Source organism: Melospiza georgiana, chromosome 3, assembly GCF_028018845.1.
Source record: "Melospiza georgiana isolate bMelGeo1 chromosome 3, bMelGeo1.pri, whole genome shotgun sequence".
Taxonomy (NCBI): Eukaryota; Metazoa; Chordata; class Aves; order Passeriformes; family Passerellidae; genus Melospiza; species Melospiza georgiana.
This window is the reverse complement of record NC_080432.1, coordinates 18,214,801-18,240,885: the sequence shown is the minus strand read 5'-3', so window position 1 is coordinate 18,240,885 and position 26,085 is coordinate 18,214,801. Positions and strand designations below refer to the sequence as shown.

Below are 26,085 nucleotides of genomic sequence, written 5' to 3'. Positions count from 1 at the left end.
TAATGATTATTTAATTGCCACATTATCTCTTTAACTTACTTTGAGCTCTGTTTTTATTATGTGCCTTTTATTTAAAATAATTCTTCCTCATTTGGGTAGGTTGAAATATTCTGTTTCAGAAATTTCACAGAAGTATTGATATCCTCTGAGTGCCAGAACATCCTGCAGCTGGAATCCTGTCTGAAAAGGGAAAAGTTTCCCCAAAAATGTGTGTGTCTCTCTGAGCTGACTGCGCTCACCAGAGTTCTGCTCTTCTCCTGCAGGCATTATGCTGCTTGAGGTGTTCCTGCTCCTGGGGACACTCCTTATCTACTACTTCTTTTCCAAGAAGAATGAAGAGACACTGCCCTTCAAAGATGGGTGGTGGGGCAGGGGACAAAAGCCTGAGACCAAAGAAGACTCCAGTGTTAGACCATTTAAGGTGGAGACTGCAGAGGAAGAGCTGAGTGTAAGCAAATCTCTGTGCTGGGGGAAGGGAAGGAAGAAATGGCCAAATGATGTAGAATGTGTTTGGAAGTAATTTTTAAATTGAACCAACAGGGTGCCAGTGATGGCCAGGTACTGGGGGAAGGGATTTTTCAGTACTTCAGAAGATAGGTAGGAATAGGCAGATCTCAGTGTATAATTTTGTTCTCAGCTGGCTCTTGCATGATTGCTGGTAAATAAACCTACTCTGCAAAGCCTAATAAACATAAAAATCATATTACAGATTACTCAACTCTGTTTTTCTGTTTGTGCATTTTCCTCAGTTTGTGTAGACCAGAATAAGAACAATGTCTTGTTTTTTTCCCCTTTCTTTCCAAAGCAATTACAAGTACCTCATTTTCTTGACTGCTTTATGTTTGCAGCTGTGTTGGATGCTGATTCTTCTGTAATTAATAGTCTACTTTGGTCAACACTAAATTACTCTGGTAATTACAGTAAACACATACGTTGCAGAATTTGTTGCATAGAAAGATTTTGATTGTGTGTGTTTAAGGCAGGGATTGAACAATTTCACAGAGCTTTGTGGAGTCATGGTTCAAACAATACTCCTGGGATTGCTCACATTATTAATTTATAATAGATTCCTAATTTCTCAGCAAGGCCTGGGTTTTTTAACACTTTGCTTACCCTTCTTAGTAATGTCAAAAGACATTGCTCTCCATTCTGCTTTCCCCTTACACTGCAGACACTAAGATGGATCATGTCTAACTTTAAAATGATTGAGCAGGATTAGATTTCCAGACCTGTCTTTCAGCTGCTCTGTGGTTCTGTTTGCAGTAGGGAGGAGCTCTTGGCTGTCCTTCCCTGCTGAGTGATTTTGGAGTGATCTTGCTGTGCCACCAACATCTCCTGTAGTGCAGTGGGAAGGTGACTGATTGGCAAACTTCAAATTCAGTCTGGTTTCACCAACTTTCTGTCTGTGCAAAATCCTTCTGAGTGTTTCCTGGTGAAAGACTTCCCACCCCTGGGTTTGGGAAGGAAAGCAAAAGGTTTGGGCCAGATCCATGCATTGACTGTGAGGAAAGCACCCAGGAAAGGCAGCAGGAGTTACCCCTTGCAGCCACAGCAATGCCAGCAGAGCAGCTTGCCCAACTCTGAGGTTCTCAGGTCAGGCAGCCCTGCAGAACAAAGGCCGAGAACAGCTGGGAATGGAAGGGGAAGGAGGCCACCTGCAGGAGGAAAAAATACTGGGACAGCAGATGGAGCATCAGCAAAAGGCACAGGTGTCTAATTAGAGATGTTATTTCCATAGTTCTCGTTTCACGTGGGGATAACTAGAAACACACACAGCCCAAGACAGCAGACACAAGGGCTTTTAATGTCTCTTCCCTCTCTTTCCCTGTAGGATTTGTTTAGGAGACTGGACCAGGCTCGATTCACTGAGCCACTGGAGAACAGCTGCTTTCATTATGGGACCAACTCAGTGCACCTCAGGAAGGTGGTGTCCTACTGGAAAAACCAGTTCAATTGGAAGAAACAAGTTGAAGTCCTCAACAAGTACCCACAATTCAAAACAAAGATTCAAGGTGTGCTGCTTTTCCCCTTAAAATATAACCAGCAATAGATAAATTTTTCTGCAAGAGAAATCTGCAATAGACAAATAGATTTGTCTGCAATAGATAAATTTGTCTGCAAGGAAGAGAAGAAGGCTCTGGTTGTGTCACAGGGCCTTCCCTCCCTGGCTGCCATAGTCTGGATCCTTGGCATCACTGCTGAAGGAGCAGGGAACTCCTTGGCTGTAACTGGAGCCTTCAGGACAAGGAATGACAAATGGAATTCCCTGTGCATGAGCAGCCTGTCAGCTGGTGTTAGCAGGAGCCAAGCACGAGTGTTCGGGAGCAGAAGAGGATCTTAAGCTGTACACATGTTCCCTGCCTTGCATGCAGCCATGCAAAAACTGCCACAGATGTCTCCTCGTGCTCTGTGGAGCTGCCCAGCTGCTGCTGTCACAGTGAAGCATCAGCCTGGCAGCCCTCCTCAGCCTGGCAGGGCAGATGTGCCCTGCTGCACCTCCTCCAGCATTCCCAGGCCCAGGAGAGCACAATGCCTCTCCCCTGGGGTTGATGTGCTGCCAGCTATGAGGGAATGGTTTCTCTTCATTCATTCTTTCCAAAGAGTTCATTCAGCCAAGGTGCGCTGGTGCTGGACCTTGGTCAGGCTGGGCTTTTAAAAATGCCTGATTTGGGGTGGTGCTTGGGTCTAGTTGTAGGTCTAGAGCTCAGCAGGCAATTGTCTCCCATGATGGCAAAATTTAACCTTAACGGGTATTTTGTTCTGTTTTTACTTGCACCCATAATTGTGTGTTATTTCTAAAGGTGCAGTTTGCCATGGTATTTTAAATGGATTTGGGACAATAAATGGTGCTACATAGTGGTTAGAGCTTAAAGTACTTATTTAAATGATGGTTAGTGCTGAAAAAAATAAAACCAGAAAGGCTTCCTTGGAACAAAGAAGAAAGAAGCCCCATCTGAGACAAGAAAGGGAGAAGCAGCTAAGGACAATGCACTATGTATAGCAATGGAAGGGAAATCTCAGGGTTGGGAAAGATTACAGAGAGCAGATATGAAAAGACAAGGTCAAACATGCTGTGTATCAGATTCCTACCTTCTGTCATCACTTGAAAGCTTTTCAGAGAGTGCAGAGATTCACAGAAGTGTCAAGGATGGGGAAATCTCAAGTCAGTGAAAGACGGTGGGATTGCTGGTGAGCTGGAGTTGATGTGAGTAAAACAACCTTAAATACACCCAGAAATGAGGAATTCAGGGAACAAATTCCTGTTTCCTGGAAAACAAAGCCCTGAGTTAGTTTGAGGGAGAGCAGCTCACCTGAAGCAGGTGGTGCAATGCTGTGTGAAGCTTTTAAAATGGAAACTACACTGCTGATTTTACCTTTTACTGGTTAAACTGGAGACTGGTACAAGAACAGAGGTTCCTGGTTTGGTTTATTCACTTAGAGATACTGAAAGCTTTGGACAAAGGGTGGGAAAGAACTACAAAAATGAACACTTTTACTCTCTTTTAGGAGGTAATTTCAAATCGTCAATTTGGCATGATTGGTTTATCAGCAGTTAAGATGTGTGACCTGATTACAGGAGGCTTCCACAGACAGAGAATATTTAGTGAAGGCTTAAAAAATTCCTTTTGTGCAGCATTTAGAGTCAGTGGCTGGGGACAGAAGCCAGACATATTCAAATGGAAAGTAAGGCAAGCACAAAATGAGGAAAGTGATTCATGCCCCTAGACAAACAGCTGCACCTTGTGATGGATTCCCTATCTCTTGGTGCCTTCAAGCTGCAATTGCAGGCCTTTCAGGAAGAAAAATCCCTGGCTGACTGAAGCTTCTCCTGTGCCATGTAGGGACATTTGGGTAAAATTTAAGGGCACTTGGACTAAATGATGTAATTGTCTCCTCTGCCTGCAAGCTGGGTGAGTCACTGTGTTACCGTTGGAAGATTGCTTCACTCCTATGTCTTAATTTGCCAATTTATTTTAAAACAGAAATAGCCAACCCCATTTGGCTGCTGTGGTGCTTAATTGCCCATTATGAAGTACTTTAAGGTCCTTGGATAAATGTATCCAGAGAGGTGCAGTGTGTTTGCATGCTCACCAAAAAAAAAAAAAAGACAGGAAAAAGCTTTATTCCTAATCTGTTCTGTGATTAGTTTCAGTGTCACGGTAAATTTGGCTGTGCTAATTAATGATTTTACTTTTACAGGCATTGATATCCATTTTGTTCATGTAAAGCCTCCTCGTTTGCCTGAAGGCCAGGCTGCAAAGCCACTATTGATGGTTCATGGTTGGCCTGGCTCATTCTACGAGTTTTACAAAATCATCCCCCTGCTGACGGATCCTGCAAGCCACGGCCTCGGGGATGAGCACATCTTTGAAGTCATTTGCCCATCCATCCCTGGTTATGGTTTCTCAGAAGCACCCCACAAGCAAGGTATGACGCAGGAGAAGGAACAGAACCCCCACAAGCCCAGCCTCACATTGAGACTGTAACTCTTCTGTTAGCAGAACAGCAACTCCTGCTCCACACTTCTTGATTTCCCAGTGAGGAAACAGAGATCCTGTGTGTGGGACAAGGGACATAAGGGGGTGACTTCAGGTGACATCACTGACTAGTTCCTGGAGCAATGAAGTTACAACTCAAGAGTTGTAATTGCATCCATGAACTGTCTGTGAGTGAGCAGGCAGGGGAAATTTATTTTATTACTGTTCCTTTTTGGTGTTTTGCACCCATATTCAACAGCATTGAGAAGGAAGAGTTGAAACAAAGCTGTTCTGGTGTCCACATGGCAGATTGCAGCCAAATACCTGCTTGCTCAGCTTGTGCTCTGAGTTATACAAACACAAACTGCAGCAAATTGAGGAGGTGGTGTTTAAAGTGACACTGAGTTTAGTATTTAATTGCATGTGCAGATGTGGAGAAGGTTGGATGTGGTATTTGCTGGGTCGCCAGGATGAAGGCGGAATTGAGAATCTGACTCCTTGTTCTTAGTAGGCTAATTTATTACTTTATGGTATTGTATTATATTGAAGAATACTATACTAAAAGTATATTAAAGAATAGAGAAAGGATACAGAAAGAAAGCTTAACAAGATACAAATTAAAGGATTCAGACAGAAAGCTTAACAAGATACTAATTAAAAACTCCTGACTGCTTTCATTGTCCTGACACAACCTGACTGTGATTGGTCATTAAGTAAAAATGATTCTCATGTTGGATAATCAATCTCCAACCCCATTCCAAAGCAGCAAAACACAGGAGAAGCAATCAGATAATTATTGTTTTCATTCTTCTCTGAGGCTTCTCAGCTTCCCAGAAGAAGAAATCCTGGCAAAGGGATTTTTCAAAAACTGTGACAGTGGCAGTTGGGTTTGCTTTTCTCTGCTTCCCTGGCTTTAAGTATCTGCTTTAAGTATCTGAGTATTAAGTGCTTTTATTTTAAAAACATCTTTTATGACTGAATTGGACAACTGAGTTAAGAGTACTGACTACATTTTAGTTTGGTGCAGCAGCAATTCACTGATGGATTTTATTAAAAAAACCCACAATTTTCGTGGTCAGCCTTCAGAGCAGTGGAGACGTCTGCAACAAAGGCTGGAGTTTGTTCTCCTCATGGATTCTGCTTGCTCTCTGTGCTTGGATGCTGAGCAAGGGCTTGCAAACAGGCAAGGAGAAAGGGACTTGTAGCTTTTGAGGAGCTGGAACATTGCCTTGATGTAGAGAATCAGTGATGCAGGGTCAGAAGTGTGGGTGGAATTAATGCAACAAAAGTGTTCTTTTCTTTAAATGCAGACTTCAATTCCGTGAGTGCTGCTTCTGTATTTTATGAATTGATGCTCAGACTGGGATTCAATGAGTTCTACACCCAGGGTGGTGATGCTGGCTGTGTCATCTGCACCAACCTGGCCCAGATAGCTCCCAGGTAAGTACCCCCTTGGTGCAGCTCTTTTAGTCTGAATAGTGAATAGTTATCTCCTGTGCACTTGTGAGCTCCTGCCCAAGTCCTTGCTGTGTAGGTATGGCATTCATATTTTCTGAAAAATCCTTTTGCCCAGGATTTTTCTCCTGGGAAGCTGAGAATCCTCTGAGAAAAAGAAAAACAATTCTTATCTCATTTGCTTCTCCTGTGTTGTGCTCACATGTGGAATGTGTTTGGAGATTGTTTACCCACAGGCGATTGTTTCATTAGTTTCTGCTGTGAGTTGTTTTCATTCATTGGCCAATTAATGCCAAGCTGTGTTGGGGCTCTGGAGAGAGTCACAAGTTTTTATTATCTTTTCAGCCTTCTGTAAGTATCCTTTCTGTATCCTTTAGTATAGTATTCTTTAATATAATATAGTATCATAAAATAATAAATTAACCTTCTGAGAACATGGAGTCAGATGCATCATTCCTACCTACATCGGGGCACCCAGCAAATACAATATGTAGGTTCTCCCTTTGGTTCTCAGTGTTAAGCAAAGATCCAAAATGACATAACTTTAGTTTATATTCAATGTTTTTTCTGTCAAACAGTTGTGCAGCAGTTTGATAGTGGCCTCACTACAAAAAGTCTGGAGAGGGACAAGTACTTTTAAAGAAAAAAAAAGGAGGGTTAGTGTGTGCTGATTACTGAGAGTTGTCCCTTTGACTTGTCATTTTTGTGTGAAAAGCCACACTACAAAGGGCAGCTGAGGTCATGATGTAATTAACAGGCTGGAATTCAAGTATGTTCATTCCTGTTAGTAACATTTTAAATGTTACAGGTCACAGCACCAAGCCTGGCAGAGTTCAAGAAGCATTTGGGCAACACTCTCAGGCACATGGTGTGATTTTTGGGGCTGCCCTGTGAAGGGCCAGGAGCTGGACTTTGGTGATCCTTGTGGGTCCTTTCCAACTCAGGATAATCTATGATTCTAAATACACCAACTTTGAACTTTTGTTAACTTTTTGTTAATTTGTGTGTGTTTTTTTTTTTTTTTTTTTTGTCTTTAGCCATGTGAAAGGTCTCCATTTAAACATGGTCCTGGTTTCGAAGCTGGGGCTCTCTCACCTGCTCTCCATCCTGCTGGGCCGGTACTTCCCAGGGCTCTTTGGATTCCAGGATGAAGATGTCAGGAGGATGTTCCCCTTCTTGAAGAAATGGCTCTACAAGATCTTGTCTGAGTCTGGCTATGCTCACATACAGGCTACAAAACCAGATACTGTTGGTAAAACAAACAAAAATAACCCCACAACCTTTTTTGAGCTTGGGATACCTAAAATCTCTTCACTTTAGTTGTACTTTCATAGAAACAAAATGTACTGCTTAAAATATGCAGAAAATAGGGGGGTTTTGCAGTGTATCTGCACATCCAAACTGAGCATGCTCCAAGTTCCACTGACCTAATTTTCCAATTTTCATAAATAAAATAGATTGTTTCATATTTTTCCACTTCTGCTATCACTGGGGACTGTAATTCCATTTCAAATGCAGCTCTGCTGAGAGCAAAAGATAATTTCTTCTTGGAGAATGGATCACATTCAAGTAATGTAAACTACAAGAAGATTTTAGCTGTCTCAGCACACAATGTAGCTTATTTATTATAGTGATAAGTAATACCTGAGAAGTAAAATCAAATTTCACTTTCACTCATTGTTCTAAATTACTTGCAGACTTTCAAGGGAAAAAAAATTGTAGCTGTGAATGTTCTTTCTACATGAGCTAGTCACTCAGATGGTTTAACTGCTTCAAGTATCTGAGTATTAAGTGTTTCTATTTTAAAAACATATTTTGTGACTGAATTGGACAACTGAGTCAAGAGTACTGACTACCTTTTAGTTTGGTGCAGCAGCAATTCACTGATGGATTTTATTTAAAATATAGCTAAGGGAAATATTTCTTAATGGTCTTCCATAAGCTTACCTACAGAGGCAGGTATGTTCTTAAAATGTGTAGGCAAAAGGATAATTGTATGGATTTTAAAAAAATTTGCTTCTGTTGAGTTTTGGTTCCTAAAAATTGCCATTCTTTTGTGCTTTAGGAAAGAGAGGGAAGCTGATATCTGAAAGATGCTTAAGCCATGCTCCTTCTCAATCAGAATTTTGGCTGATTCTTATCCTTACCAGCCAGGTGTGGTCTGTCAGAGCAGACTGGGAACCAGCAGCCAGTTCATGCTTTGGGAGCTGGAGCATTTCTGCAGTTCTCCTAAGGACAAAGAAGGAGGATCAGGGCAGCGGCAGGTTCCTAAAAGGGGAAAAACACTCTGAAGGAATTTCTGGCAGAAATGCCTACATTCCACCTGCTCTGAGGATCAGTGTCACTTTTTCTCTATGTAAACAGAGGCACTCTACTCACAGTGAGTAGCTGAGAACAGGCTTGTCATGCCCAGCACATCTGGAAAGCTGAGAACAGGCTTGTCATGCTCAGCACATCTGGAAAGTGCTCAACAGAACTTTTTCAAACACTTGCTATTGCACTTATCAATAGTGATTGCTTAATAATTGAAATCCCAGTGTCATGTTTAAATAGCAGTTACTGGTGAACTTGTGCCAGCTGCAGTGTTAGGCACCTTGCTGGAAGGCTGGGTTGCAAGGGTGGAACTTCAAATTCCACCAAATTCCCAAATTCAACTTCAAAGCTGTTCCCAAGGAACTTGCTGTTCCCTTTCCTCACGTTTTCCTGAGAAGCTGGGACAGTTTACAGTCCCTGTATTTCACAGCACTAGGATGTGGGATCAAAGTTCCAAGTGCAGGTGTGTTCTTTCTGTCCAAGAAAAGCAAACTATAAAATCTATAGGAAGGCTTGTTCTACATGAAGGCAGTTTGCTGTTGCTAATTCAGAAGATGGACCATTTAGCAGAGCCTTGCTGTTCCTTAATGACTGTCTAATAATCCTTAAAATGTTTTTGCTGTTAGATAATGCTGCAAATCCTCCTGGTCATGTGTAGGCATGTGGGGTTTGGCTCTGTAATGCTGTTTAATACATGACAACTTCCAGATTAATGGAAGCAAACCCTCCTTGGCACATAGAGCTTAATCTTATTAGCTTACCAGAAAAAAAGAAAAGCCAGCAGAAATCCAATACTGTTACATCAGTTCAAAAAATGTTCAGTGTGAGCTAATGTGGAGCCTGCTCATTTGCAGACACTTCCAGTTTATGATTTGGCATTAAATGGCTCCAGCTCATTGTATTATTTTATTTATTTAAGACAGCAGCTGATGGAACAGCTTCGTAAAGTTATATCCCCTGTATTATAACAGGCAGCTTCTCTAAGAGTTGTGTAGTTGGATATCAGTTACAGGTAAATTTCCCTCCTCCTTTACAGGCTGTGGTTTGAATGACTCCCCTGTGGGACTGGCTGCATACATCTTGGAGAAGTTTTCCTCGTGGACTGATATGGAATTCCGGAATCTAGAGGATGGAGGACTGGAGAGGTGAGCCCTTTCTCCATTTTGCATGGGGTGACTGAGCCCAGGGTCACAGCTGAGGAGGTTTGTCTGAAGTGGTCACCTCACCCCTCAGGGAGCCTGAGTGACCACAGCTGGTGCTGCACACAGAGAGGCAAACAGGCCATGCAGGCTGAGGGATTCCCTTCCCACTTCCACCTCCTAGGAAAGAAATACACCCTGCAACCCCAGGATATTAAAAACTGACTTATGGGGAAGAATCTCATTAGGACAAAAAATCCAAAAGTTTAACCCACATTAAGGTGCTGGCAGCTCATGATTCATTTTAATACTAAAAATTAACTCCCTGTGGATTGACTTTGGATTGATTGTTACAGCTTCATCTACCTACCATTTGCTAATAGAGGATTATGTCTAGTGGGCAGCAGAAACCAGAGCTGAAATCCCCTTTGAGAACTACCTGGCAGGAATGGAGAGAGGGGACATGCTATGGAAAGCAGATTTGCATGGAACGCTTGCCCTGCATACAGCTAATAACTTTATATGAAACATGCACTGTTTACAGCACATGTTGGTGTGTCAGGGCTCTGTTGAGGGCTCACAGTAGCATTTCAGATTATCATTAATAAATGGCACAAGCTGCTGCATGTGCTGTCTGCTCCCACCCTCCCAGTCTGTGGGCAGGAGAGACAGCCATGCTGGAGCATAAGGTGCTTGTTGGAACCTCTTGTATTTGCTTCATATCTTGTATTTGTTTTCTATCTCTTGTATTCATTCATTTCCTCCCTTCATCATTTCCTCCCTTCCCAGACGAAGGGAGGAAATGATGAATCTGACTCCATGTTCTTAGAAGGCTAATTTATTATTTTATAATACTAGAATATATTAAAGAATACCAAACTATACTAAAGAATACTAAAAGGACATAGAGAGAAGGCTAAAAAGATACTAAAGAAAAACTCGTGACTCTTTCCAGAGCCTTGACACAGCTTGACCCTGATTGGTCACTAAGTCAAAACAATTCACATGAAACCAATGAAACAGCTATCTGTTGGATAAACCATCTCCAAACACATTCCAAAGCAGCAAAACACATGAGAAGCAAATGAGATAAGAATTGTTTTCCTTTTTCTCTGAGGCTTCTCAGCTTCCCAGGAGAAGAATCCTGGGCAAAGGGATTTTTCCAGAATATATGGCTGCCACAGAATCTGCCTTCCATGTAGGAGTTAAAATGTGACATCCCAGTTTGTGTCTGACAGCCTTTAGCATCCTTAATTGGTCACTGGCCGACAGAGGGGGAGTGATAACTTCACCTCTCCACTCTTAACCACTATTTATTTCCCATATTTTTTTCCCCTTACAACCAAACCAAAGTCAAGTCCCTGCAAATTAATTTTCAGTTCTAATTAAGAAATCTCTTGGCCTTGCCTTTCCAGGAAGTTCAGCCTGGATGACCTGCTCACCAATATCATGATCTACTGGGTGTCAGGCTGCATTGTCTCCTCCATGCGTTTCTACAAGGAAAACCTGCAGAAGGGGATAGGCACGCAGAAACATGAAAAGTAAGTGTGCCTTCTCTTTTAATATTTTAATTTTACAGTTGCATGCCTTATAGATTCCTGAATGCTGAGGAAAAACACTGTTCTCTCACAGTACTCCTCTGCAAGACATGCCAGGCAGTTGAGATACTGTGCTGTGCTTGCAAAGCACGGGTCTTAGGCAGGAATCCTGAGCCCTCAGTGAGGAGATCTGACTGGAGGCACTGCTTGAGGGCCTCCCATTCATGGTGTAGCCATCTACTTCCCGATTTTATTTCAGTTACTAAATCAGTCTGTGACTGAGTCACACAGTCAGTTTTGTTTAGTTTAGTCGGTTGTAGTTTTAGTACTTTTCTGGACACAATTATCCTGTTTCTGCAAAAGGCTCAAGTCCTTCCTTTGGAAGCAACTTCAGCCTGCTGACAAACTGCATCCTTGAGAAGTCAGTGAGACTGATGTGCCTGCTGCTGCCCAGACTCTTCAGGCAGCAGCTTGGTTGCATGCACATGTGTCAGCCTGAGTATGAGTGAAGGCTTAAACCTGCCCTGAGGTATTTGCACCCCCAGCTTAGTGCCATGCTATTTATTTAGCTGTGAAATGATGCTCCCAGGAAGCTGACTCAGTTCCTGAAGCTGTTGTGGCTATGCTGTGGGCAGTGTGTTGCTCTGGTTCTGCCTGCATTGGATGAGCTGTGTGAGCTTCTAAGTGCCCAGAGGACAGAGCCTCAGAGTCTTGTGACAAGTTCTGACCTCAGCCCTCCAGTGGCTACATGCCCAACACTTTTTGTATCCACATTTTAAAGTTTGTCACTTCTGACAAGGCAGTTTATGTGTATGGGATATTCAAACCTAGAAAATGTGGCTCTTAGAACAAGCACAGATCATTCACACCCCTCAAATCCAGTTGCTTCCTTACACTTCCTAATGTGAAGAATGTTTTATAGTGTGCATTTGTGCCAGTTAAAAGCAAGAGTCAATTTACAAGGTATAGTCCTACATATAGAAATGTTGCTTCTGAGCTAGTCTAGATTGTCAGTATTCCTCTCTTCTCCCTCCCATTAAGTAATTATTCTCCTGCCTACCCTCCAGTTGTCCTGCCAGGCTTAGTATATTTGAGTGATTATCTCCTCTGTAAATCTCTCTCCAGCTCTTATCAAATTGTGTGCTTGCCTATGAATTTGAGCCCTGTGTGCAGCAAGAGGAAATCTGCTGCCCACCACTTCCTAGGGCTCTCCTCTCCCTTTCCTTGCTTCTGAGCCTCATGCCCTGGATCCCCTGCAAAACTGCCTTAATATCACTGTATGCAAAATAAAATAGAGGTTTTTCCCTCAGGAATTACAGTGTTGTCTTCAGTTTTAGGATCTGGAAGTCCAATTTTTAATGCCTAATAAGAGTGTGCCCAACTGCTCAGGACCACTTCCTTGGGACTTTTGATTTGTTGCAGATTTAAGTGTTTGGAAGATGACAATGTTCTCTCTCCTCCCTCAGACTCACAGTACAGGTACCCACTGGCATTGCTGCCTTCCCTAATGAAATCCTGCACATACCCCAGGCTTGGGCCAAGAAGAAATACACCAACATTGTCTCCTTCCACTTCATGCCTCGGGGTGGCCACTTCGCAGCTTTGGAGGAACCTGAACTTCTTGCCAAAGATATTCTGCAGTTTGTTGACAAAGTAGAGAAAGAGCAACTCTGGATAAAGAAAGGGGAATAACTTCCCTAAGAAACAGGAGGGTAATTACTTTTAGCTTAGCACATGTACAGGGCTTACTTAGTCTGCTGTAATCCATGTAATTAGATTTTATTGTTGACCAGATGTGAGCAAGGACAGAAAGAAAAATACAGTGTATACTGCCATGGGGACCAACAGATTTTGGGCTCGTTTTTTTTTTGTTCAGCTAGGCTAAGAAAGTAGCACGAAGAGTACTTGAGTATCTTCTGAAACATATTCTGTAGTATTTTTGACTCTTGCTTTGAGATTGAAAAATAGACCTCACAACTACCAACGTACCTAGTAACAGTAAAATTGTTATGAAAGGTTTTTTTTTTAATGGCAACGGTAAAATTTGAGTTGCTGTGAGTATGAAGTTCCTCACATAAAGAACAGGGAGCAGTCTGGCAGGACCTAACTTGCATGAGTGCATCAATCAATCAATCAATCAATCAATCAAAATCAATCAATCAATCAGCATTGATGAGCTTACAGCATCTTTAAACTGCCTTCTGTGGCTGCCTTTCTCTTCCAGCCTGGGCTGTGAAGGAGCTGGACTGCCCTGTGCCAGGCTCCTGGGAGATGTGAGGAGCAGCTGAAAGACACAGGTGCCTGTAGCTCAACCCAGGAGGTGGGGCTGGGTAGGAGTAATTGCAGCCCCAGCTACTTCTGCACTGAATTTGTACTCTTAAATCATAGCCCTAGGTAGGCCCAACTCACTGTGGCTTTGCACTGTTTTAGCAGGGTGTTGTAAATACCTCTTGCTAAAGGATAAAAATATTATTAATTCAAAATTAAAAGAAAAGTGAATTCAATTTTTGAATAATTCCTGTGTGATTCTTTTAATTCTTTTGACAACTGAGATTTTGCTTGGTACCAGCTAGGAGAATCATCAGCTCAGAACTATCAATTCTGTACCCCATCTGCCACAGAGGTCAGATTGAAGACAAACTGCTCAAAGAAAATTGAAGGGCTGTATGGCTTTACCAGCTCCTGTCCCTAGTGTGTTCAGCTGAGCTTCAAACAGGTCTTAAACCATCTCCAGATGACTGATGTCAGTGTAGTTTTGTTCTCCAGTCACTTCTGATGTCCTTCTCTACTTCTGAAAGCACAGGGAAATACAATCTATCAATAACACTTGCATGGATTAGTATTATTTCACAACATCAATTGAAATGGAAGCTAAGATCAGGAGCTCAGCAGATCCAGGCTCCATCCCACAAGGCTTTAGACTCAAGCACAGTTTGTTTCACAGGAGGCAATGGACTCTCCTGCTGGGCACATTCAAATCCTAGTGCTGAGAGCCACCACCAACACTGACAGAAAGTCCTGAGGGCAGAGGGACCAGCCTGGATCAGTTTTCTGAACAGAGGTGAGACCTTTTCCTCTGCCTGCTGCACCTGAGTGCCAGCAGAATAAGGCAAAGAAGCACTCAGCTCTCCCTGCTAGATTTGATCCTCAAGTTGTTCTGCACTTAAGACAGAATAGTAGTGACCACTAATTCCATGCTTAATTGGAAATGCTTTCTTTCAGTCAAAATTTGTCTTCACATTTGCAAAATGGTGTGTGATGCATGTCAGTCTGTTTTGAGCACTCTGGAAGAAAATACAGAATCATTCCCTTTGAAATAGACTCTGTGGAGAAGATCCTTCACAGACTTGTTTCAGGAGCAGTATGGTGAAAGAGAGATCCTTATTCAGGAGGAACTGGCTCACCTCTGACAGGCACCACTGCACACCCTCCTGCACAAGGCTGTCCTGCCCTGCTCTGCACACCAGGTAATTTTCTTCAGGGTTTGATAAGCTGCTGTCTGAAAGAGAGACAAAGCTGGACCTCAAAGGTCTAGATTTTAGGAGTTTAAAAATGATAATTGAATACCAGATATATAGCAGAGTTTGTTCTGAATTTTGGTGTCACACTTCTCAAACCTTAAGCCCACAGCTATCAGCAGCTGTTACTCATCACCAAAGTTAAAGTTAGATAAAAATGCAGTGAAATGCTATGACAAAGTGAAAAAGTATGAAATTAGCTATACAGCAGCTGTAAAACCTGCCCTCAGGTCCTCTTCCCTTTTCAAAATAACCCTCTGGTTTTAGCAAAACACAGCCAATCCCACCAGCTCTAGTGCAAGGTTTAACACTACAGAACTGTCTGTGAGCCAATGGTAGCATCTGCATCTCATCCTGCAGAGAGCAACTCCCCGAGAAACCTGAAATCAGATTTGACAAGCACCTTGAGTGATTCCAGATTCACTTCTGATACTCTCTGGTACTGGCTACAGGCAATTATTTGGTACAGGTAACCAAAAATAGTTTAACAGTTTTAACATTTAATGGTTTTAACATTTCTGTTAGCAAGTAGCTGCATATCAGACTGTTGCAATAATAATAATAAGCAGTAAAAAATGAGTCCCTGCTCTGTTACAATTGTTCCTGTTTATGTCAGCCAGCTGAGGACCTGCCATTCAGGCAGGGAATTTTCTCTAAAAAGGTTAAATGTGATGCTCTTGGGCTGGTTGAGCTGTTTCTTGGGGATAAGACACTGAAAGAGTAGCTACAGCCTTCAGCATAACACAGAAAATGGTGACACTTTGATGCTCAAACATTTTGTTTTGCTCCAGCGCCACTTCTTAATGAAGCTCCAATTTCTGATCCAAAGTTGCCCCAAAGTCTCTGCTCAAAGAAACTGCTGTCCTAAAAGCCCTGCCACATTCAATTGCTCCAAAACATGCATTTATCCCACGCTGAAACCACAAGCAGCTGACCTAAACCCTGCTTTTTAATTATCCAGTCATAGCTCATTAAGAGTCTTGATAAGGGGTTTGGAACCATGGAGATGCCACTGAAAATAAACAACTTGTACTCTTCCTCCCCAGCTGAAGTGCTTTGAAAAGTTTCTGCTTCTGGTATGGAAAAATACAAGTAAGGTCATAATCTTCTCACACAGCTCCAGATAAACAAACTCCCACTACAACCAAATTTGACTTCTGATTTTTAAACTGCAAACCATAATGTCCTGAAAAATCCAAGTCACCATATGCAGCCTTTGGACATCTTACACAACAAGAGAGGACTTCATATACATTAAACAAAAGTGTCAGGCATTACTCAGATCGTGAATGGAAAAAAAACATGAATAGAAATCACACTTTCATATGAAAAAGGAAGTGAAACCATCATTTGATGGAAAATAGGATGTGTTAAGCCTAGCATCAGTTAGCTCTAGATCCATTGAAGGGTACCAATCATCACCACTGAGTCAGCTGTAATTGTTCAGGGGCAGGACTGAGGCTCAAAGCAGTCAATCAAATGCACAATTCTGTTTTACAGCAAGTGCAATACATAATATGCACTAAATGAAGACACATTTTTGTCTGCAAGAGCAGTGGAAAGCTCCTCCTGGTGCTGTGGAAAGAGACAAGGAATAAATCCATATTGATTTCAGTGTAGCTTATTTTAAACCACTGAGAAATGATGCTGCTTGTTTTACTTGCTGTAATAGCACTTCAAGGAACATAAGTCACACTAAAAGTGTCTTGCTCAGGATTAGTTTTCTTTCATGGAAGAAATACCCTGTGCAGTGCCAGACAGCCCTGATGGTGTTATGCCAGTGCTGCTGGAAGAATTAGCCCCATTACAATTGTCAGCTGTCTTCTGGAGAGCAGATATTTATAAACAGGTCTGTGCTGAGTGGTGACAGCTCCTTCCCCTGGCCAGGTGTGCTCCAGAGCTCAGGCTTCCAAATCCCTTCCTGGCTGGGTTGAAAGATGCTGAGGATGATGGTGCCCTCCCTGTGTTTAATAACTGAATGTCTGCAGTTTTGAGGATATGATGAGCAATAAAAGAGATGGAAATGATGAGTTTCATCACCTTTTAAATGAAAGATAATCCTTTGCAGCAGTAGTTCAAACCACAAACTGATCAGAGGGGGTGCAGCACAGGGAAGAGGTGAGCAGAAACACAAAGGGATAAACTCCCAAGCACCCAAAGAACCAAGAGCTTTTTAGCTCTTTTTCAGCCAAGGCTGCATTGTTGGGTGGTTTTGTGTGCCAACACATTTGTAGCCCATGAGTTCTAGGAATTCTTGTACAGGCTTAAGGGAGCTGAGGTCCAGCCCTGCATTTTTGTCTCAGTGGAAATTTTTTATCACCCCAAGTCTTTTGTGGCTTATAAAGCTTTTTGCACTGATCAGAAGGGAATTATTAATACTTCAGAGAAACCAGAGGCAAAGAGGGTTTAAGCAATATCTCACACAAACTGCGCAGAAGAACACAGTGCAGAACACAGGTGATGTCATTCTCCTAATTTCATCACTCTTTAAAGATAAATAACTTAAATGATTCCTCTTAAAGGTGCACAATTGATTTATCTCTCAATTTTTGCCCTTTTCTTCCCAGCAGATTCTGATTCCCCATCTCAAAAGGGAATTATTTTTTCCTATTTCAGGAACATTTTTGAAGTTACAGATTTAAAATATGAAAGAACAAGATAACCCTACTTCATTCTCTAAATCTAGAATTCTATCATAAAGAATTTCAATGCCTGCAACCAAATTATGGTACTTAGCAATTCTTTAAATCACTTTTTTCCAGTTTCATCTGTGGGGAGAGCTGCTGGTTTTATTTCTCTGTCTCTGTAGATGGAGGGGAAAAATACTGATAATTTGCCTTAGGGAAAAAAAACCTATTTAGAATTCCAAATATGTTTTGACATGGAACATCTTCACTTGAAAGAAGCAACTTAGTGCTTTACATTTCAGGAGAGCAGGCTATAAAAAAGCCAAATCAGTCTGAAAATCCAAGCATAAACCAGCAGCAAATGCATGAAAGATTTTCCATACAGAAGGAAGGCCAGCTGTGTACAAAAATACATATCTCTTACATTTCCTCAGCTCTCAGTCTTTCTCCTGTACAGCAATTAAAAAAAAATTGAATGAACATCTAAGAAGCACAACAGATAGGTACCTTTCAAAACCAGCCCCTAACTTCTCTCACAAACTTTCACCCTTTTGGGAGGTTCACAACCACACAACAGCAATGATGAGACAGCAACAAAATCTGGCTCCTGTTTTATTTAGGAGCATCTTATGACATAGCATACATTGGACTTCTAGAATTCTATTTTAAACATCACTTTTGAGAAGAGTGCTTTCATTAATTATTAACCAGCACTTAGTTAACCACTGAGTCTGGGAGCAAATACAAAAATTTCCCTCTTTCCTTCTTGGCTATTTACAGCCCCACCTATTTCCACTTGAAGTTGTATTGGCTGCAGCTGAGATGCTCCATTCTAACCAACAGGATGTGGGACACAGAGCAAATGCCAGGACTTCACCCAAGAACCAAAAAATTATAGAGAAGAATGCTCCATTATAATGACACAATCTTCAGCCTCTCCACTTTTAGTTGTTTCCTTTCTGTTTTTATCCTTCAGACAGCTGTCCTCAGAAAGAAAAAATAACTTCTGTACTTCTGAAATATCTGGAACAGGCACTTGCAGCTGTTACAGACAGGTGACAAGCAGAATCCTTCAAGAAGTTTTGTCTAGATATGACAGAGGAGGAATTTATGAGACCACTTTCAGATTAGACATGTGACCCTGGTCATCATTTGGAATTAAAAGTGTGCATTTCCTTATATTGTTGCAGTTTGGAAACAATAAAGGGTGTATTTTCTTTTTAGTCAATAGATTTGGGATAAATCTCCCTTTTCTCCAAATCTTCTGCCTCTCACTTCACTTTTTGCTAAAAGGCAGGTGAAAACTCTGTGGTCTGCTGCTTCTGGGATGAAGAAGCAGCAGATTTGAAGCCTTCTCCTCTTGAAGAGAAGGCTTCCAAGAGCAAAATGCTTCCAAACCACTCATAACCAGATTATCTGTAAAACAGACACAAGAAAGCTTCAGTTGTGCTGCCAGCATGTGTGGGCAAGCAGAGCTGGGAACTGGACCTCTGCAAAAAGACAAAAAGAACATGGCCTACTGCTACACTGGAGCACTTGGAAACTTAGCCAGCACAAAGATCTGCTTTTGGCTCAGGATATGGGAAAAGCCCAGAGGAGAACAAAGCACAAACGTGTGCACCTCATGCAAATGAGAAATTGCAAAGATTTGGGTGTTGAGGATGTGTTGTAAGAGGGCTGGAGGTGAGCCAGATGGGCCTGGCACACAGAATCCTGGCACAGAGCTCTGGGTATCCAAGCAAGCCAAGGCTTCTGAGCCTCAGCAAACCATGGAGCATTTTCCTCACTCTGGAAGAAATTCATCTGCCCTGAAGTCTTTGCAGAAGTGTACTCTGTGGTACAGCATCAAATGAGCTTCATCCTTCAAAGTGTCACAGGCTGCCCTGTCAGCTGTATCACAGAGAATCCCATCACAGACCGAGCTCTGGGGCTTCCACCTGTGCAGGGAGAGTGTCAGTTTGTCCAGGATTCCTCCTGTAGGGGGAGAGTGTCAACTTGCCCGGGATTCCTGCCCCCGGGAGCGCTGCTGGAATGTCGGGAAGGACTCAGCCTCAGCATGGGGGAGGCGCTGCTCCAACTGAGCAATGCGAGGCGAGCAGCAGGAGCTGGATCCCAACAAATATGGGAGCTTCTGGGAGCCACAGTCAGCAACTCCAGCTGGGCCATTTGCTTAGGCTGCCTGCCAAAAGGTTTATAAAAAGAACAGTGAAGAATGTGCCATGGCTTTAAATACGAATTTCAAATACAGTGCAGCCAATATCCACATTTGTTGAGGCTTCCATGCCTCAGCTTTTCTCTAAGGCTCCGTCAGGAATGCCAGGAGTTTCTCCTGCTGATCTAATTTTATTCCCCTGCAGATATCCACCAGCAAGAAGGAATCAAGCAGAGCCAGGGCAGTTTCCTAATTACTTTCAGCTCTCAGAAAGGGACCCAAAAGATAATAGTGAAGCAAGCATAGCGCAGCCAAGATGCTAAACCAGCCTATAATTTGTGTGTTGCTGTGCACAGCTCTTGTGATAATTTATTAATAGGTGATCCAACTGGTGCCTTTCCTAATACCATAGACATTTCTATGAGTTTAACTGCAACAGAGCACAGTGGCAAACAGGAATGGCTGCTACACAATAAGTGAAATATGCAGGTGATTTCCCTATCAGAAAATAGTAGTGCACTTTTCAAATATTTTTCAAATACTACTGCAGTTTTCACTATGAAAAATGCTTTGTTGTAAAACCTGTAGAAGAAGCTAGGAATCTCTTAGGGATCATTTTTCCCTGTTCTGTCAGTGACAGACAGCAGAGAAGGGAAGGAGTACCCAGAAAAATGAAGCAGCTGAGAAACTGAAGTCCTAGAGTAGGGGCTGGTTTCTTTCCATCTCTTTTCTTCAGGCTCTGTAGTCCTTCAGCTAGGCACAAACCTCTGACCAACACATCCTCTACATGGGACATGTTTTTGTAGTGTTTGGGGACCTTGTCTTTTACATCTCTTTGGAATACAATGAAGTGGGGCTCCAGGTATGGATCTGTCTAAGGAGGAGCACTGTTTTATCACTGTGATAACAAGATGGAACCCTTGACACATGAACTGGTTCCTCAAATGCCAACAAAGACTCTTTAGCAAGATGTAACTTTCCATATTCTATATCTGAAGCACCTTAGCATGGCTGGAGGTGAGTTTATTCAAGTTCACAGGAGAGATGGCCCTGCCTGTGCTGAACTGGTGCCAGCCACAAGGAGTGTCACCACCAAGGCTCAGCAACCTCCCAGGCACAAAAAGGAAATCAAACCATTAAAGGAGGTTTTGTCCTCAATATGACACATAGAACCTCACAGTGAGTATCAAAAGTCATCTGTTGAAAAAAGTGAGTTACATCACAGAGCATAAAACCAGCACAGCACCAGCACAGTAAACAGGTCAAGTGTGGTAGATGAATGATTTATTTGATTCTTCAATGAGCACACACATAAGCACCCACTGCTGCTGCAGACACCTGGGTGAGATGGGGAAGTGCAGCTAGAAACAAGTCAGAACAATCACAGGCTTCTGATCTGATTAACACAACAAGCTGCCTCCTCCCTGTGACCTCACATCTGTGTGAAACACTCACAGATGAGTAAAAAATTGGAGTCTGTTGGGTTTTTTTGCTTCTTGATTTGAACACCAACCTGGAATGGCAGTGTGTGCACAAGGTACACAAAACCTCATAATGCCATGATTGCTAAAAATCAAAATGCACACACACATGCACAAACCCTTGACTAAACTGCATCACTGAAGTGAGAGTATAAAATGGTCTGATAAATTCATGCCCCCCTCAGTAGCCGAAGCTCCTCACCTGCTTTATAAGAACCAGGAGGTGCATCTTCAGCTAACAGGATGGGTTTGTAATCAGAGGGCTCAGAGCTCCACAGGATCCTTCTTGCAGCAGGCAGATCTCATGCTCAGCACTTGTCTGAGGGCTGTTCTTGGGAAGCTGGAGGCAGTCCTGCAAGACACTGAACATCTGCACGCATTTATGGCACAAAAATCTCCTTCAATCTCAAGATGTTGCTGCTTTACAGACATGCTAGAAAAGGTCAAAGTCAGGAAATAACAGTTTAACAACAAGCAAGGAAACAGAGGGCCAAAACCTTCTCCTACCCATAGGTCACCAAGATTCATCCCCTAGAGAAATCCAAAAGTATTCAAATTCCTCATGGGACATTCTGTCATCCTAAGGCTTGTGGCAGTGCTCCTAAGAAGAGTTCATGACCATGCTGTGAGGCAGCCAGAAAAAGGACTCTTTCAACACACAGAGAAAAGAATAAATAAATCAAGACAGCCTGAATTTTTTCTAAACTCAGTGTTTTATTGCTCCGTGATTATTAGTTACACTTTGACACATTGCACTTCAGAATAGATTAGCACCTACTACATAATTTAAAAACTTAGTATCTTACAACTCATATATTTGGCACTATAGAGAAAACCCAGAGATCTGTCATTTTAACCCAAGACTAAAAGAGATAAAATGTTTACATCCTTTACTGTTGGCAGGTGAGCTTTCATTGTGGAAGCCCTTAAAAATAGTGAACAAAAACTAAGAACCTAAATGCCCTCCAAAAATATATAAAAACAGTATCAGATAAATCACTCCCTTCTTTACACCAGTCTTTTTGCTTTGGTACTTTTAGTACCCAAGTGCACAGTTATTCCCTCATCTCTTTCAAGGAAAAAAAAATAACATGATCAAAACTATGCTGACTACTTTGGGTGAAAAGAGGAGAGACTCCCACACACCATTCTCAGCACCCACACAAACAGTATTTTCATCAAAAGTGGCATTGTCTCAGGGTTTAACACATCCCAAGAGGTTTATAAATAATAAATTTGGGGTTTTTTTTTAAAAGGGAAGAATTATTTGAATAAATAAATGACAGCTCTAATAGCTGCATTGGCTTTGGTGACCAGTTATCTATATGCAGCATAAGTTATCTTCATAAGGCAAGTGGTGAGCTAGCAGAAGTGAAATCCCTGAGGATCAGCATCTCCACGTTCAACTTATTTGTTTCACAACGTGTGTAGACAGCCTGGAAAACAATCAGTCCCAAGGCATCTGCTTTTTAATCTCCCAGCACAGCTGCAGACCACACAATGAATTATTTCTGTACCTTTTCTGCAGGCAGGAATACATAAATAACGCCGAATATTGAGGAGGAGGCAGGGAATTAGTTCAGCTAAACCTGAGCCAAGTGCTCCACCTTGTGTTCGTGCTCACAACACAGCTCAGAGCGACGCTCCCGGTGCCTGCTCCACCCCGGCAGGTGCTGTGCTGTAGTTTCTGATCCCTTCTGCCTGGGATGAGGTGTTGTCCATGGTGCCGTAGGACTGCTGCTCCGCGGGGGCCAGCACGGTCCTTTCAGTGGGGTGGGCACGCAGAACCTGGGGGACGTACATCTGAAATCACAAGTGAGGGCTTTTAGTGGTCTCTCAAACACAGTGCTGTGACATGGGGTAGCTGGAGGCAGTCCTGAAAGACTCTGAACATCTGCACACATTTATGGCACAAAATCTCCTTCAATCTCAAGGTGTTGCTGCTTTACAGAACTGCTAGAAAAGGTCAAAGTCAGGAAATAACAGTTTAACAACAAGCAAGGAAACAGAGGGCCAAAAGCTTCTCCTACCCAGGAGAACTTTCCCCTTGCCACTCTTGTTTTCATTCTTTTCCCATTCTTCACTTTAACACCTCAGGCCTTTTGCACCCTGCTGGAGACTTCCTGGTGCAACATTGCCCTGCACTTCTTGTCTGTGGCACTTTCCTCCTCAGTCCTAGGTCCTTCTTAGTGACATGGCTAGCAAGACCTGTCACAACATTCAGAACTGCATTTGGCAGCTGCCCAGATGTGAGGCTCTGTCTGGGGCAGGGCACAGAACAGAGCACACAGAGCTGCTGGAAGCAGTGTGTCTCAGCTGCTCCTAAAACCAAAGGTACTTCTGGAACACCACCTGGGAGCATCAAGGAGCCCAGTTGCAGAACTCTCTGGTCCCACATGCACGTGGCAAATCCCACAGTCCATGCAGATAATATGTGCTAAACAAGCTCTTTGGTAAGCAGGGTGAGAAATTAGGCTTTGCTAGGAAAAGTAAGGGAGTATTAGTAACTCTTAGCTTCTTACAGAAGATGTTGGGACTGTTGGTACATCTGTGTCTTTTCCTCTTTCACCTTGTGTGTCTTCAATCTGTAACCAGCAACAGGTGGGGAAAGAGAGAGAGACAACATCAAACTGGTGAGTGAAAACAACACACACATCATGAGCACCCAAAACCTGCACAGACAGATCTCAGTGCAGTTCTGGCACTCTCTGCACCAGTCTTTCTACACAGAACCATAGAAAGGTTTGGCTTAGAAGAGAAGGGACCTTAGAGATCATTGAGCTCCAAGCCCCTGCCATGGGCAAAACCACCTTCCACCAGACCAGGTTGCTCCACATTCCATCCACCCTGGCCTTGAGCACTTTTAGGGATGGGGCATCCACAACATCGCTGAGCAGCCTGTGCTAGTGCCTCAGCAACCTCACAGCAAAGAATTTCCTACCATTACCCGATCTAAACCTACTGTCAGCTTAAAGCCATTCCCTCTTTTCCTCTCACTACATGCTCTTGTAAAAAGTCTCTCTCCACCTTTTTTTGTAGCCTCCCTGGAAGGGAAGCCTTTTTTTGGAAGGCTGCAATTAGGTCAGCCCAGGCTGAACACCCCCAATTCTCTCAGCCTGGCCTAATAGCAGAGGTGCTCAATCCCTCTGGTCATCTTGGTTGTATCCTCTGGATTTGCTCCAAGAGGTCCCTGCCCTTCCTTGTGCTGGAACCCCAGAGCTGGATGCAGCCCTGCAGAGGGGCAGAATCCCCTCCCTCAACCTCCCCACACTGCTGGGGATGCAGCCCAGGATCCTTTTTCCATACTGCTCTTTTCTCTCAGATTCAGTTCCTGCAGACAGATTTCCCACTCTGCCATGCAGCTCACCTGTACTACAGGCTCTCAGCAGGAAGGGAGGGACAACCCACCAGGAACAGCTGGTGCTCCATCAGGCACACAGGGAGGTGCTGAAAGGATAGGGATCCATCACTTACCCTATAATTCAGTGGGCTCAGGTACTTGAAACAGCCAAAACAAGTGTAAGCCAAGCAAATAACAATGGTGATGTTGACAACCAGCAAGGTAAACATTGTTGTAGGTGCTTTAAAACCTAGAAAAAATCCAAAGAATACAATAAAAAAACACATAGTAGAAAAATCCAACAAAACCAAAAGAAGCCTTTATTTATCTTCCTCATTTTTAGAAGCTTCATGGTTTTTTTTTCTTAGAGGAATGGGCAGCCCACTTCCAGCCACAAACAAGAGAATGTCATTATACACTAAGTTCTCCCACTTTTTCTAGGGGCCAAGAAATGTTGCTGTAATACCTAAATGATAGACAAGACTCAGAGTAATTCTTCTCCTCCCTCATTCATCCATTCTGGACCCACTTCTTAAGTATTTTCATTAATAATCTCTGAAATATATTAATCGTATAGATTAATTATGATGATGGCACCAAATTGGATGGTTTGCCATCAGCTCAAAGGGATGGAGGTGGGGCAAGAGAAGAATCAAAATGGTCTTGGTGCATAAAACCATCCCTCTTGCTTTAAAGGATCAAAACAAACAAAAGAAAAACAACAGCAAGATAAAACTGTATGTAGAAAACAGGAAGTAAGCACAATTTGGAAGGAAAAATAAATGTAGATATGAGGGATAACAATAACACTGCAGCAGACAACTGCTGGAAAGCAGTCAATGGTGGGATGGTGTCAAAGAACATGGGAAGAGAGGAAAATGAAAAAAAAGACAAGTGGCAACTATACAAAAGAATTCAGTGCTGGATAGTCTTGTCTACAATAAAATATGAGCAGAACTGGGAAGAATCCAAGGAAAAAAGATCAAGAGAAGGAACAGTAAATATGAACTAGACTGATAGGGAAGTTTTAATTCAGGGAAAGTGTAATAAACTATAGGAAAGGACATGGGTGCCTAGCATGGAAAAAGTATTAAAGGTTACAGTGACTTCTTATTTTCCAGACTCACTAGGGAAATATTCTAAAGAAATTAATCTCATTTTGCAGTGAAGATGACTTGAATGGAATATTAGCAAAAAGTAAACATCACTGCAAGCCCTAACTGTTTCCAAGCTTCTTCAGACAAAAGAGGCAACACCAACTGTCAGACATTTTTGCGGTAACCCCAGTATATGCAGTGGCACAGAATAGACAAGTTTTACACTTTAGCAGGTTATAGAAGCCCTGCACAGATCTGTTCACAAGGGGAAAACCACCACACACATGCAAAAAACAGAACCAAAAAGGCCCTATGAACACATCATTGTTCAAACCAAAAAAAAAGGAAGTGAAAAAACGTCCCTGGGGTATTGTGGAATGTCCTTCAGGGGATGTTGTTTTTATAGGGATTCAAGTGACTGTGCCAGGAGATGGGGCTTGAACTGCAGAGAGGACCTCACCTCCTCTGTGGTGAGAGGCACAGTGGTGATGGATGGATGGATGGATGGATGGATGGATGGATGGATGGATGGATGGATGGATGGATGGATGGATGGAGTAAAAGCTGAGAAAGAATACAGGCACTGAGAAGGAAAAAACTGAGTACAGCCTCTCACCTTCTGTGTGCAGTCAGGGGGTTTTTGATCCTGACTGAGAATGGAGGGAGAGGTTTTTCCAGCCTTACATTAATATTTGAGGAGTGAGAAACCAGATATTGTCACTGGACTCTGCAACCAGACTGAAACACCCATGTCAAGCCAACCACAAAAGTCAATGATCAAGCAATCAAGCTTTACACCATACATTGATCTATTTTGCAGATAAGGAAGCAGAGCTCTCTTATCCTTCCTTCCTTCTTTTTGGCACAAGAAGCACCAATGAAATCAATGGCAAAGAAATCAAAGTATCAAATTCCTACCTCTCAGACTGCCCTGTGCACTGACAAAC

General features: G+C 42.6%; 2 protein-coding genes across 2 annotated transcripts in view; one reads left to right on the top strand and one right to left on the bottom strand.

Annotated features, from left to right (window-relative positions):
- The first annotated feature begins 268 nt into the window (after positions 1-268).
- On the top strand, positions 269-13,035 carry EPHX1 (epoxide hydrolase 1). Its single transcript, XM_058020676.1, has 8 exons — positions 269-448; positions 1,832-2,012; positions 4,201-4,428; positions 5,789-5,918; positions 6,971-7,185; positions 9,283-9,391; positions 10,801-10,926; positions 12,390-13,035. The coding sequence occupies exons 1-8, from the start codon at positions 269-271 to the stop codon at positions 12,613-12,615; spliced, it is 1,395 nt and encodes a 464-aa protein (XP_057876659.1). The 3' UTR covers positions 12,616-13,035.
- Positions 13,036-21,395: 8,360 nt separating this feature from the next.
- Positions 21,396-26,085, bottom strand: part of TMEM63A (transmembrane protein 63A) — a 29,830-nt gene continuing 25,140 nt past the window's right edge. Inside the window, exons 21-23 of the mRNA XM_058020324.1 lie at positions 24,176-24,291; positions 23,224-23,286; positions 21,396-22,504 (exon numbers count right to left, since the gene is read on the bottom strand). Coding sequence (XP_057876307.1) covers positions 22,334-22,504; positions 23,224-23,286; positions 24,176-24,291 — 350 coding nt within the window. The 3' untranslated portion in view covers positions 21,396-22,333. The remainder of the gene's footprint in view (positions 22,505-23,223; positions 23,287-24,175; positions 24,292-26,085) is intronic.